Source organism: Lactuca saligna, chromosome 1 (assembly GCF_052625555.1).
Source record: "Lactuca saligna cultivar CGN05327 chromosome 1, ASM5262555v1, whole genome shotgun sequence".
Taxonomy (NCBI): domain Eukaryota; kingdom Viridiplantae; phylum Streptophyta; class Magnoliopsida; order Asterales; family Asteraceae; genus Lactuca; species Lactuca saligna.
Window position 1 is genome coordinate 78935884 of NC_136417.1, and position 12748 is coordinate 78948631.

Genomic DNA, 12748 nt, shown 5'->3' on the forward strand with positions numbered 1-12748 from the left:
AAACTTTGAGAACTTGGCATACAGTCGTTCTCGCCTCAACACTCCCAAAAGCTCTTGAAGGTGTTCCTCGTGTTGCTCCCTGGTCTTGGAATACACTAAGATATCTTCAATAAAAACAATAACTGATCGATCGAGTATTGGCATGCATACTCGATTCGTCAAATCCATAAAGGCCACAGGCGTATTGGTGAGCACAAATGACATCACCACAAACTCGTAATGAGCATAACGAGTTCGGAACGCGGCCTTCTCTACATCGTTCTCTTTGACCCTCATCTGATGATACCCTAACCTCAAGTCGATCATTGAGAACCAAGACGCATTCTACAACTAATCGAAGAGGTCACCTATCCGCAGAAGGGGATAACAGTTCTTCACTATCAGCTTGTTCAAATCCCGATAATCAATGCACATCCGGTGTGAACCATCCTTATTCTTGACGAACAAAATCAATGCTCCCCACAACGAACTGCTTGGTCTGATAAACTATTTGCCCAACAGCTCCTGATAAACTACTTGTCCAACAGCTCCTAAAGCTAAAAATGGTTTGATCGGATTATAACTTATATTGTGTCAATATGTAAAATACGTAATAAACTGATAAATTATTATATATAAAATGACAAAAAAGAGAGTGAAATGTTAAATTTACATGCAATGTTGGTATAAAAAATAGGAATACGAATGTGATTTTTTTTAATTATAACATAAGTAGAACCGCAATTTTGCCGTAGTTAGATGAAACAACTTATTGGAATATGTTTTTTAAGTCGATAAGCATTTTTTTGTTCCACCCAAACACTTAAAAATACTAATTAGCTTGTAATAAACTATTAAGGACCTTAAATAAACACCCTAAGAAAAACATAAAAATGTTCATGATTTTTTTCTTCAAAAAATCAGTAGTGGTATCTTTTTGATATAGATAAACATCATTATTGACAACACATATATATATATATGAAATGAATTATGACTTAAAAACGATGGAATTAAATGACCCATTTGGGTAAATATGAAGATAGAAGTGTTATGATCAACATAGGAACAATTAATGAAAAATAATGATTGGTTTGCTATCGTTTTGACTTTTGACATAAAAATGTAAAACTATTAGTGTAAAACAAAGAAGAAATTTGAAACTTGCATTCATAAATTAATTACCATATTATCCAATTTTTTTACTGTAAAAAACTCCATGAAAGTATGAAAAACTAACTCAAAACACTTAAACAAACCACCAATCATCTAACATGTACTTTACTTATCCTAATAATCTGAATCAACACCTCAATAGTACGATCCAGACCCACCACCTCCACCACCCATGTAACCACCACCACCACCACCTCCGCCACCCATACTTCTACCGGAATACAATGATGATGAGTAACCGCTTCCACCACCTCCATCACCGCCACGAGGGATGTAATCGCCACCATAGCTAGATGAGGAGTACATTCCACCATCACCACCAGTGCCGCCGCCACCGCCACTGTAAGACCCTCCACCGCCACCATAAGACATGCCCTGGCGGCTGCTGCTGCTGTAAAGACCATGAGAATCATGTCCAGACATTGAGCTTCTGCTACTACTACCATATCCTCCTCCTACATTTGATCTTCCCATTCTGCCAACAATTTATTCAAAATATTAGTAATAAAATGTCATAAATTGCACTTTCAACCCTTATATATTTTAAAATACTTTGTAAAATGATATTTTTTTACTCCTATACTTTTTAAAATGTCACTTTGACCCCTCCTCTTTTCTCAAACTTTTATAAATGACTCTTTCCATCCCTATATTTTTTTAAATTACTGTGTATAATGATATTTTTCACCCCTATACTTTTTAAAATGTCACTTTGACCCCTCCACTTTTTCCAACTTTCATAAACAACAATTTCCACCTCTTATCCCAACTTTCATAAATGACACTTTCATAAATACTTTTTAAAATGTCACTTCGACCCCTCCACTTTTCACCCTTATACTTTTTAAAATGTCACTTTTGACACCTCCACTTTTCCCAAAGTACAATGTTGTAAGATAAAGAAATGAAAGTAGGAAGTTGTGTAGGAAACAAATAACTGAAAGTAAACTGCTGTTTCCTGTATTTAACTTGTATGAAAATAAAATTTGGAAACATTTATGAAAATAAAAATATTAAAAAAAAAAATACCTTTCACCATATGCATCTCCATATTGTGAAGATCCACCTCCAATGTCATAATCCATACGAACACGTGTATGGCGTACTTCACGTACATCAGAATCAGCATAGCGAGGTGGAATATCATCCTAATAAAATTTTATAAATATTAGTTTTTATTTATTAACGCAACGGGTAAAAAAATCAAAGTTTTTTTAAACTGAGAAAAAAAATCAAGCTTTTTCATCTGTAAGATCTTGTTCATCCGAAAAAACCCTCAACTTTTTTATTCTTTCCAAAAAAAACCCTCATGTTTACAAGTTTCATAAAAGACCTTATATTTTGTGTTTTTTCCGAATTAAACCTCAACTTTATTTTTTTTATGAAAAAGAACTTGCATTTTTCATTTTTTCTGATCTGGCCCTTTAATTCATTTTCTCAAAAAAAAAAATAGTAAAATGCAAGGGCTATAAAAACTAAAAAAACTTGACGATTTATTTGGAAAGAGTTAGAAGGTTGAGGGTTTTTTTGGAAAAAATGAAAAATATAAGGTCTTTTCCTAGAAAAAAACAAAGGTGAGGTTTAATCCTGAAAAACCACAAAATATAAGGTCTTTTATGAGATTAACCCTAATACAAATATTTGTGACATTTATATTTTAAGGTTTTTGGGTTGTTGACATGGCGCTGACGTGGCACTATAACGAAAAAGCAAAAGGGTAGTATAGTAAAATGTTCTAACCAGTGCAGCATAAGACCGTTTTGTGCCAGGGACAGGATCGTAATCACGCGGGGGGCGTTCACGGTAACTCGGTGGCGGCGGTCTTTCATATCGTGGTGGATAGCCGCCATCTGTGTAGGCAGCAGAGGCAGGGGCTCTTCTTGATGAAGGGTGAGATGAGCCTCGTGGGAGGTCAGCATAGGTGGGCCCACGTGTAGTGTAACTGTCTCTGTAAGATGAGGATCTCTCTGAGGTTGACCTTGGTGGTGGTGGCGGCGGACCATAGTCAGCCACCACCCTGCTCCGCGGCGGCAGCTCCTCCCTCCGGCTGAACTCCCGCTTCAAGCTGCTCTTTGGCCGAGAAGGAACTGTATTCACAAAAATATATATATAATTTAGTGAGGTGCAAAAGTGGAAAATTAAATTTTTGATTTTGGTCCCTATGAGTTTAAATCTTGTTAAAATTACTATTTTGCCCTCCATCAAGGAATCTCTCATTTTTGTCCTTGTCACCTGGTGGTTAGTGATTTTCTTTGGTTTTAGTCCAAGAAAGAATCTTTCTTCATTCTGCTTCCTATTTTATTTGCTAAAATGACCATTTTGCCCTCCAAAAAGGAATCCTTTCTTCTTTGTGGTTAGTGATTTTCTTTGGTTTTGGACTTTTTGTCCAAAAAAGTTTCAGGTTTCATGTTGGATTTGTTCCCTCTCAAACACAACATGAGAGTAATAAAAACTATTAAAATGACTATTTTGTCCTCCAACTACATCAAGAAATCTTTTTTTTTCTCACTCCTTGGTAGTACTAGTACCCAACTGCCGACTTCTCCGGTACAACAAATAAAAATAGAACAATAAAAATCAAAGCGAGGGCAAAATGGTCATTTTCATAAACTTTAACAGCTACATGATTATGAAGAAAAAGGTGAAGCATACCAGGTGGGCGCCTGTCATAGGACCTAGGTGGAGGAGCCACCGGCCGCCCCCTTGGCGGCAAGGCGGCAACAGGCCGCCTGTCTCTTACCGGAACCGGCCGCCTGACACCACGCTCAACCACCGGCGGTGGCCGCCCTCCGACTCTTCTTATCCCACGTGGCGGTAGACTATGTGGCACAGGGCGGGACCACGGACCCCTAAAACCTCTAGAAGCAGACCGACCACCACCAGATCTGAAATCACCACCACCACCACCACGGGGAACATGCTTTCCTTTCCCTCTTTGTAGTGGTCTTGACAATCTTGCCCTCACTTTAGCCTGACATTATTATTATATATACAACAATTACAAATCAGAAAACAAGAGGGATGAATATTATCAATATAAGTAAATTACAAAACTAACCTTGTTTTCATTGTCTCCAAGTTCCTCATTATTAATGCTTTTAGCACATGTTAAAGCTGAATCATGTGTTCCAAATGTTATAAATCCATAATCTTTTCTTCTTGCAGAAAGCATATTACGTGCAAGCTCAATTTTCACTACTTCCCCATATTTCTTAAGTAGGTCCCGCACTCTACCCTCATCCCATGAAGCAGGTAGCCCATCTATAAAAACAGTCTTCACCTGCAAAATTACCATTTTACCCTTCATATATAATGCACATTGTCTTTGTGTTTACTGGCTTGGATAATCCAAATATAAGGTGAAAAAAATAAACTATTGACAAAGATTTTTCATTTTATGAAAATTGCAGGTATAAAGATCCAGGGTTTCTTGATGAGAGACAAAATGACCATTTTACCCTTCATGTTAAATGCACTATCTTTGTTTTACCGGCTTGGATCATCCAAATACAAGGTGAAAAGTAACCTATTGTTGCATCTATCGATAGATTTTTCATTTTAAGAATATAAAGATTCAGGGTTTCTTGATGAGACAAAATGACCATTTTACCCTTCATATTTAATGCACCATTCTTTGTTTTACCGGCTTGGATAATCCAAATACAAGGTAAAAAGTAAACTATTGTTCCATCAATTGATAGAATTTTCATTTTATGAATATAAAGATTCAGGGTTTCTTGATGAGACAAAATGACCAATTTACCCATAATTTTACCTGAGCCATGATTTCATCACCAGGGTCAATGAAGGAATCTGCAAAAGAAACCTTAGCAGGCCTATCAACACCAAAAGTAACATCTCTCTTTTGGAGACGTTTAAAAGCATCCATAGCATCTGAACGTGAAGAAAACTCCAAAAAAGCAAATCCCCTATTACTTCCATCATTCTTATTATCTTCAACCAAAGTCAAATCCTCCACTGTATCAACTCCATACTTTTTCAACTTCTCTTTCAGCTGTAACCACATTCAATATCATTAGAGAGAGAGAGAGAGAGAGCTTTTGTAACTAGTTTTAGACAGATTACTTACAGCTTCCTTGGTCCATGTCTTGCATACATTACCCAAAAACAAAGTATCACTGTCTTGACTTGGAGAAACACCACATTGTTTCCCATGAACCTGGAAATCAGGGGGTAAAACGGTAAAAAGACATGGTTTAACTTTAAAAAAAGTTATCAAAATCAGTTTTTTTTCCTAGGTGAGTGAGGGAAATCAGAAATAGATGTTAAATAGTAAATACCACAGGGCTTTTTAGCTCAACACAAGCTCGTTTTGCCTGTTCTACAGTTGCAAAACGAAGGAAAGCAAATCCTTTGTTCTTCTTTGTTTGAGCATTCATCATAAGTCTGACTTCAGAAACCTCACCAACTGCACTAAAAACTTTCCTAAGATCCTCTTCAGTGGCATCTTTGTCCAATCCACCAACAAAGATTTCAAACTCCTTTCGCTTGCGTCTTTCTTTGAAAACATCATGATGTTCCTGTTCATCTGCATCTGCATCTGCATCTGCCACGTCAGCATGCGGTTGTTCTGGTTCCACTTCCACCACCTCATCCTCATCCTCAGCCTCCATCTCCTCTGTAGGATCATGAGCATCATCACCAACCTCCATTTCATCAGCTTCTTCTTCTTCTTCTTCCTCTACTTCTTCTTGAGCTTCTTTCTCATCATAATCCTCACCAATATACTCCTCGGGTTCAGATTCTTCTGGATCATTATCCTCCAAATCCAATCGTTCATCTTTTTCAAATTCAGGGACAGAATCTTTAACATCATTTTGGTCTCCTGTCAGGCATAAAGGCAATGAGAATAGTTGCTTGAGATGTGGCTTATAGTGGAATCTTGGGTATCCAGAGAGATTCCAAAAGGTAGGTGCCTTTAATCTTTATTACCAACTTAAACAGATATGATGTTATTAGCTGAAAATAATGTAATAAGCAACATGAGCATATAAAGTTTCCCTCAGAAACTGTAACCATCCTTATAGGTGCAGCTTTACCATGTAAAGAGGTGAAAAGAAAGAATACACTGCTTTGAAGTATTATTCCAACTTGGTGGAAAGCTCCATTGCTTCCTTCTTACTTAATAAGGGTATTAAAATCAATGTTGATTTGATTCTTCCAATGTTGGAAACTTGTAGTATTGAGAACAAACTACACCAACACTCAGAAAAGACACCTCCTTGGAGATAATGAATGTTAAATAGACATAAATGCATGTCAACTTACAAGCTTTTGGAGTCCCACATATGAGTAAAAATGCTACATGTTGGGTGCACATGTTAACACATATTACCTCAAGAAATAACTGAGGTTACTTTCTTCATCACAACACAACAGAAGAATCTGAACCCAAGGAGTATATTGGAGAGGATTTTATGGCCAATGTTGGCATCTCAAGAGAGGTCAAGTCATTTTCCAATTCTTGGGAAGGCAATAATGAATTGTAAACTTAGCTAAGCCACCAGCCTTTAAACTAGTTAAACAAGTTACTTAACAACATTTTCAACCCTTCAATGAATAAGGTGGCATTCATTATCTTCATATGTAGCCTTTAGCGTATGAATTTGTGATAAAGAGATAAGAAAGTCATTGGTGTGATTGGATCCTATGTCATCCCGTTGTTTTCAGGAATTCAAGTATGTGTCATACAGAGACAGCCACTTCTACCAATCTGAAGTGTTCTAAAGTTAGTATCTAGACAGCATGTGTAATGAACACAAGAATTTACTCCTTTAAGATTTTGGGTTTCTCTTTATTTGTATTCTGACCAATTTCATTTTACCCATATTGTCTTCCATCAGATATTTCTCAAAATTATTGCAAATTGTGAGGCTTGAAGCTATCTGAAGTGCCCTTGCAAACAGCCTCATATTATAAGCAATTGTAGGCTTGTAGATTCATACACAACACCCTTTTTTTAAGAAAAGAATCTCTATTTTACAAAGTTAAGCATAGCAACAAAAGGACATAAGCAAATTCTTTTTATGTAACAAAGGGCACTCTTTTATGCATAAATGTTTTCAGTTAGTTATTTTCCTACCTGCTAATCCATTCCAAAGGTAAGAAAAGATGATACATATCAAGTGTTGATATCAAACTATCTACTTTTTGTATAAACATTTTCATATGATTCTTGTTGGGGAAAGTCCAACAACGTTTTATACCTGTTTTTGAAATAACCCATTTGATCCTTCTTTCGTAGACGAGGGGGGTATTTGCATATGCTAACAAAACATAAATACGTTAGCTTTTTAGGTTTCTCTAATTCGGCTCAACAAATCGCCCATCAAACAAAATTTCCTTCAAGAACACATGACAAAGTTCGGAGATTTCGCTTATAACAGATCTAATTTGATATGTAATCAGGTAAAGTCTATTAGATAAGAAAAAACAGTAAATTAAATAGAAATCAAGAATGTCACGTGTAACTTACTCTTTGAATCATCAATCCCATTATCAGCAGCCACTGATTTCCCCTCCACCTTTCCCGATTTTTCTTCATTAGCCTTTTCTATCTTCGATGTTCCCCCCTTTTTAGATCCAACCTTCACATCCTCTTCTTTAATCTCAACTGGCTCCTCCTCCTTAACCTCAATCGGAGCATCCTCAACCGGTTTTTTGGATTCTTCAGGCACCACTACTACCTCTGGATCAGGCTGCGCCGCCACCTTCGGCGTTCCTCTAGTTTTTCCGCCTCTTCTCCCTGGCCCGACGGACTTCCTCGCCGATTTCGGAGGCATCGTCTCTCCTCGATATTTGTCTGGATCGGAAAAAGGATGTCTTGAATTTGATGAATTTGAGAGAAAAGAGAGATATGTTCGTAACTTCTCTGTAACCCTAGAACTTTAGCCCTAGTATACTTTGGACGAAATTTGGACGATATTGGTCGGTTTGATTTGACCCGTTTAATGAGACCCGAGAATAACTTACTTTGGGGTTTGGCTCGCATTCTAGAAATATTGTTCAAAGAAGGAAAATGACTTCTAAGGGTAATGATGTTTTACCCGTGTTCACATTATACCATTAACGTTTTTTTTTAACACAAAATACCATTAAAATGTTTTTTCTGTACATACTTTACCATTGTTAACCGGATACAATAGGTATCCCGGTAATTTATTTATTAAAAAAAAAAAAACAAATTATGTGGAAAATACGTGGCTCACCCCTCTCCATTAAACACCCTCACCCTCACCCTCAACACCCCGTTGTGTAATTTTCTCAGTCGAAGTTGAGATCGATCATGGCTGGTCCATCTAATGCAAAAGGATCAACTTACATTCAAGTAGATGTTCATTACGATGGAATGTTTTCCCCCATTCCTCATCTTATATACTACCTGAATCAAAAAACGTCAATTACAGATGTCGATTTTGGTGGATTAAATTTCAAGGAGTTCATTCATGTTCTTGAGGATGTCACAAAGGGGAAGTGTCCTGTTGTCTACTACTGTCTTGAGCATAAGTCAATGCGTGATGGGTTGACACCACTGAAAAACGATGATGACTACAGGAGGTTTCTTGATGTTGCACATGGTAACGAGGGAAAGATTAATGTATATATTGATCACTACAACGATTCGGTGCTTGACTGGATAGAGGAAGAAAAGGAAGAAAAAAATGTTGATAGTGAAAGCTCTGATGAAGATAAAGACTCGGTCATGTCTGATGCTCTATCTGTTGATCATGAACCCGATGAAGAGGTAATACCATTGACTAAATCTGATGATCCCTTTCTTAACTATATTAGTGTTGTCCCTAGAGATGAGTTTGTTGATGAGGATGATGATTCAGATAATGGAACCAAAGAAGCCCCAATTTACCCTTATCATGACTCAACTCAGAAATGGGATACAATGCAACCCATCCTTGGTATGAGGTTTTGTAACCCTCAAGAACTTAAACAGCTTGTCTCAAACTATGCAGTAGCAAACGGTTTTAACCTTTGGTATGAAAAAAATGATAAAACTAGGTTGTTAGTCAGGTGTTGTAAAACTAGTGAAGGAAAGGCAGCATGTCCTTTTAGACTATGGGCTACTTGGATGAGCAGTGAAAAGTCATTCCAAATTAAGTCCTTACGTAATGAGCATAACTGTGCTAGAACCTTCAAGTTTGGGTCAGTTGTTACTTACTCATGGATAGGGAAACATTTTGTTAATGATATTTTAGAAAATCCCAAATTGAGTTGCAGGGAAATGAGGGATAAAGTTGGGGAAATTTTCAATGTGAAGGTTAGTGTTGGACAATGCAGGAATGCAAAGAAGTTTGCACTTAATGAGATCGAAGGCAGTTTGAACACACATTATGAAAAATTATGGAGTTATGGAGCTGAGATATTAAGAGCTAATCCAGGGTCAACAGTGAAAATTGGGACGGATACAATGCCTGATTCCACAATTTATTTTTCTAGGATGTATGTTTGTATCAAAGGTGTAAAGGATGGTTGGATTGAAGGATGCAGGAGGGTTATAGGTGTAGATGGTTGCTTTTTAAAAGGTATTTGCAGAGGTGAGCTTCTTTCAGCTGTAGGTAGAGACGCTAACAACCATATTTACCCCATTGCTTGGGCAGTAGTTGCAGTTGAGAACAAAGAAACTTGGAAGTGGTTTCTAAACTTACTACTTAAGGACATTAACATGGGAAATGGGGCAGGATTAACCTTACTTTCTGACCAACACAAGGTATTTATCCTAACTGTTTTTTAATTGGTTACCGTTTTATTTATCTTAATGTTATGTTTATCTTAATGTTATGTTTATGTTGCATGTTTAGGGTCTTATTGAGGCTGTTAAAGAAAGAGTACCAGATGCTGAGCATAGGCAATGTGCTAGGCACGTCTATGCTAATTTCAAGAAAAAATTTAAGGGTGCTGCATATAGGAAGCTGTTTTGGAGGGCTGCAAAGGCCACAACTGTGCAGAGGTTTGAAGGTTTAATGAAAGAGATTAGGGCGATTGATGTACAAGCATATGATCACTTGATGGAAAGAGATCCAAAATCCTGGTCTAGGGCTTTTTTTGTATTGGACAGGTCTTGTGATGCCATTGAGAATGGTATTTGTGAATCTTTTAATGCTGCAATTGTGCATGCTAGGAAAAAGCCGATTATAACAATGTTAGAGGAAATTAGGAGGTTTGTGATGGATAGGATGTATTGTAAAAGATTGAAGGGGCAGAAATGGAATCTAGCCATATATCCATCTATTAGAAAGAAAATAGTGGACAAGAGGAAACATCTAAGGTATATATACTTTATTTTATAGGTATTGGCATGTAATTCCCAAGTACTAATTTTATACTATATTCCTTTATTTTATAGGTATTGGTATGTAATTCCCAGTGGAGTGCAACAATTTGAGGTGAGGTCAGTACATGAGGTTTATGCTGTGTACTTGAACCAAAGAACATGTGCATGTAGAGGATGGCAACTAAGCGGTATACCATGTATACATGCCATGGCTGCTATTAGTTATCTAAATGAGAATGTGGAAGACTATGTGGCAACTTGGTTCACAACAGAAATGTTTGGAAATTGCTATAAGTATACAATTAATCCTTTAAATGGAAGTGAAATGTGGCCATCTTGGGAAGGTCAACCTATGTTGCCCCCGAAACGTAAAAGATTACCTGGCAGACCTAAAGTCAACAGGAAGAAGGCTGCTTCAGAAAAAGAAGGTCGTCATACTATTAGCAAGAAAGGGGCTATTACAAAATGCAGCATCTGTAGAGAACCAGGACACAACAAAATAACATGTCCATTGTCCAAAGAAGGTTTTTTTCATATCAAGTATCATTCATTTACCAAAAAAAATATAAGTATTATCTATTAATGCATTATAAATTTTAATGTAGGACCAAGTACTAAAGCCAAAAAGAAGAAGGGTAAACATGTTCCTGATGTTGAGGATGAGTCTGAATTTGAGATTGAAGAGATGGATGAAGTTGAAAATGAGTATGAATCTGAGATTGAAGAGCTGGCTGAAGATGGTGATGAACCTGATCAGGGACAAGTTGATGAACAAGTTGAACCTGCTGTTGAACCTGCTGTTGAAGCTGTTGTTGAACCTGATGAACAAGTTGAAGCTGTTGTTGAACCTGATCAGGAACAAGTTCATGAACCTGATCAGGACCAAGTTCATGGACCTGTTGTTGAGGAACCTGCTGCACAACCTGTTGTTGAAGTTGAACAAAGAGCACAACCATTGAAGAGGAAAAGGAAATACTCAGAGAGGATCACTAAAGTGACATTAAGTAGGGTGGTCAACACCAAGGATGGATGTGGTTTAAGTGTGAATAAACCTGTTACACTGGAATGATTCCCTTTGATGTAAATCTGCACATTAAAAACAGTGCTTTTGTTTGTTATTACCCTTTAAATATAATCTACATCGTTCAATGTTGCTTTTACATATGATTCCTTGTTTTTGACCATTATGCCCTTCATATTATTTTTTACCATTATTCACATTAGATCATATTCAAACACAAGATTCTGCACATTATGCCCTTCATTTTGACCATTATGCCCTTCATTTTGACCATTATGCCCTTCATTTTGACCATTATGCCCTTCTGCACATTAAGAGGTAAAATTCTGCAAGATTCTGCATTTTGACCATTATTCAAACACAAGATTCTGCATAGTTGTTTGTACAAGAGTTGTTTGTACAAGGGTAACATTCTGCACATTATTTTTACCATTACTCACATTAAATCGTATTCAAACAAAAGATTCTGCAAAGTTGTTTGCAAAGTTATTTTTACCATTACTCACATTAAATCATATTTTTACCATTATGCCCTTCATTTTGACCATTATGCCCTTCTGCACATTAAGAGGTAAAATTCTGCAAAGTTGTTTGTACAGGGGTAACATTTTGCACATTATTACCCTAATAAGACAATGCATGAATGCTCATTCAATGTTGTTTGTACTTAAGATTAAATCATATTCAAACTTAAGCTAAACATGTCCATTCAATCGTATTCAGCAAAACATGTTCATTCAATCATATTCAGCAAAACAACCATAATATCCGATTACAATTTGACATTTATGCCCTTAAAAGTGATACTACAAACAACATAAACAACACAATTACATATGTTTTGAGACTGCTAATTTTTCTAATTATCTTATCAAATTCTTCATCTGTCTTCTTTTTGTAAATATTGAAATCATGGTCCATAATTGCAATCCTCACTTCACAAGATTGTGCCCTTACTTCACAGGATTGTGCTCTCACTTCATCTCTTTTCTTCTTGTTGACTGTATCTTCTTCATTAACCCATTCCCAGAATTTGCATTTAATTTCTGGGTTATCCTAAAACAAATATACGAAAATTATTGAAAGACCTTACTACATATAGAATAAACCCGACATACCGTTGAATTAGGGCAAACCCTAAACTCTTTTCCAGGATTATCTTTGGTCGTTGAAGTCCAGATACGAGAAGGGTAGCCACAATCACAGGGATTTGCAAAATCAAGTTTCGATTTTGACTTGATTTTCTTCGATCTGGTGTTGGAGGT

The 12748-nt window shown here is 36.7% G+C and overlaps 2 protein-coding genes across 3 annotated transcripts; one reads left to right on the forward strand and one right to left on the reverse strand.

Annotated features, from left to right (window-relative positions):
• Positions 1-1119: 1119 nt before the first annotated feature.
• Positions 1120-8082, reverse strand: LOC145040341 (RNA-binding (RRM/RBD/RNP motifs) family protein). Of its 2 annotated transcripts, XM_078988283.1 has the most exons (10): positions 7652-8082; positions 7383-7442; positions 5457-6001; positions 5246-5335; positions 4931-5170; positions 4214-4435; positions 3808-4126; positions 2896-3242; positions 2185-2303; positions 1120-1630 (listed from the first exon to the last, which is right to left on the reverse strand). In XM_078988283.1, the coding sequence occupies exons 1-10, from the start codon at positions 7956-7958 to the stop codon at positions 1291-1293; spliced, it is 2589 nt and encodes an 862-aa protein (XP_078844409.1). In that variant the 5' UTR covers positions 7959-8082; the 3' UTR covers positions 1120-1290. The 2 variants fall into 2 exon arrangements, with proteins under 2 accessions (XP_078844409.1, XP_078844412.1); XM_078988286.1 differs by lacking the exon at positions 7383-7442 and having other exon boundaries at positions 7652-8081.
• Positions 8083-8461: 379 nt separating this feature from the next.
• On the forward strand, positions 8462-11531 carry LOC145008946 (uncharacterized). Its single transcript, XM_078967587.1, has 4 exons — positions 8462-9898; positions 9990-10456; positions 10535-10986; positions 11068-11531. The coding sequence occupies exons 1-4, from the start codon at positions 8462-8464 to the stop codon at positions 11529-11531; spliced, it is 2820 nt and encodes a 939-aa protein (XP_078823713.1).
• Positions 11532-12748: the final 1217 nt, after the last annotated feature.

Bases quoted from the DNA above. Each gene is read 5' to 3' on its own strand.
- LOC145040341 (XM_078988283.1), bottom strand. From the start codon at position 7,958: ATGCCTCCGAAATCGGCGAGGAAGTCCGTCGGGCCAGGGAGAAGAGGC. The intron at 4,127-4,213 runs GTTAGTTTTGTA...TAATAATGTCAG, and splicing joins TTGGAGACAATGAAAACAAG to GCTAAAGTGAGGGCAAGATT. The intron at 1,631-2,184 runs GTATTTTTTTTT...AATTGTTGGCAG, and splicing joins GGAGATGCATATGGTGAAAG to AATGGGAAGATCAAATGTAG.
- LOC145008946 (XM_078967587.1), top strand. From the start codon at position 8,462: ATGGCTGGTCCATCTAATGCAAAAGGATCAACTTACATTCAAGTAGAT. The intron at 10,457-10,534 runs GTATATATACTT...TTTATTTTATAG, and splicing joins GACAAGAGGAAACATCTAAG to GTATTGGTATGTAATTCCCA. The intron at 10,987-11,067 runs GTTTTTTTCATA...ATTTTAATGTAG, and splicing joins ATGTCCATTGTCCAAAGAAG to GACCAAGTACTAAAGCCAAA.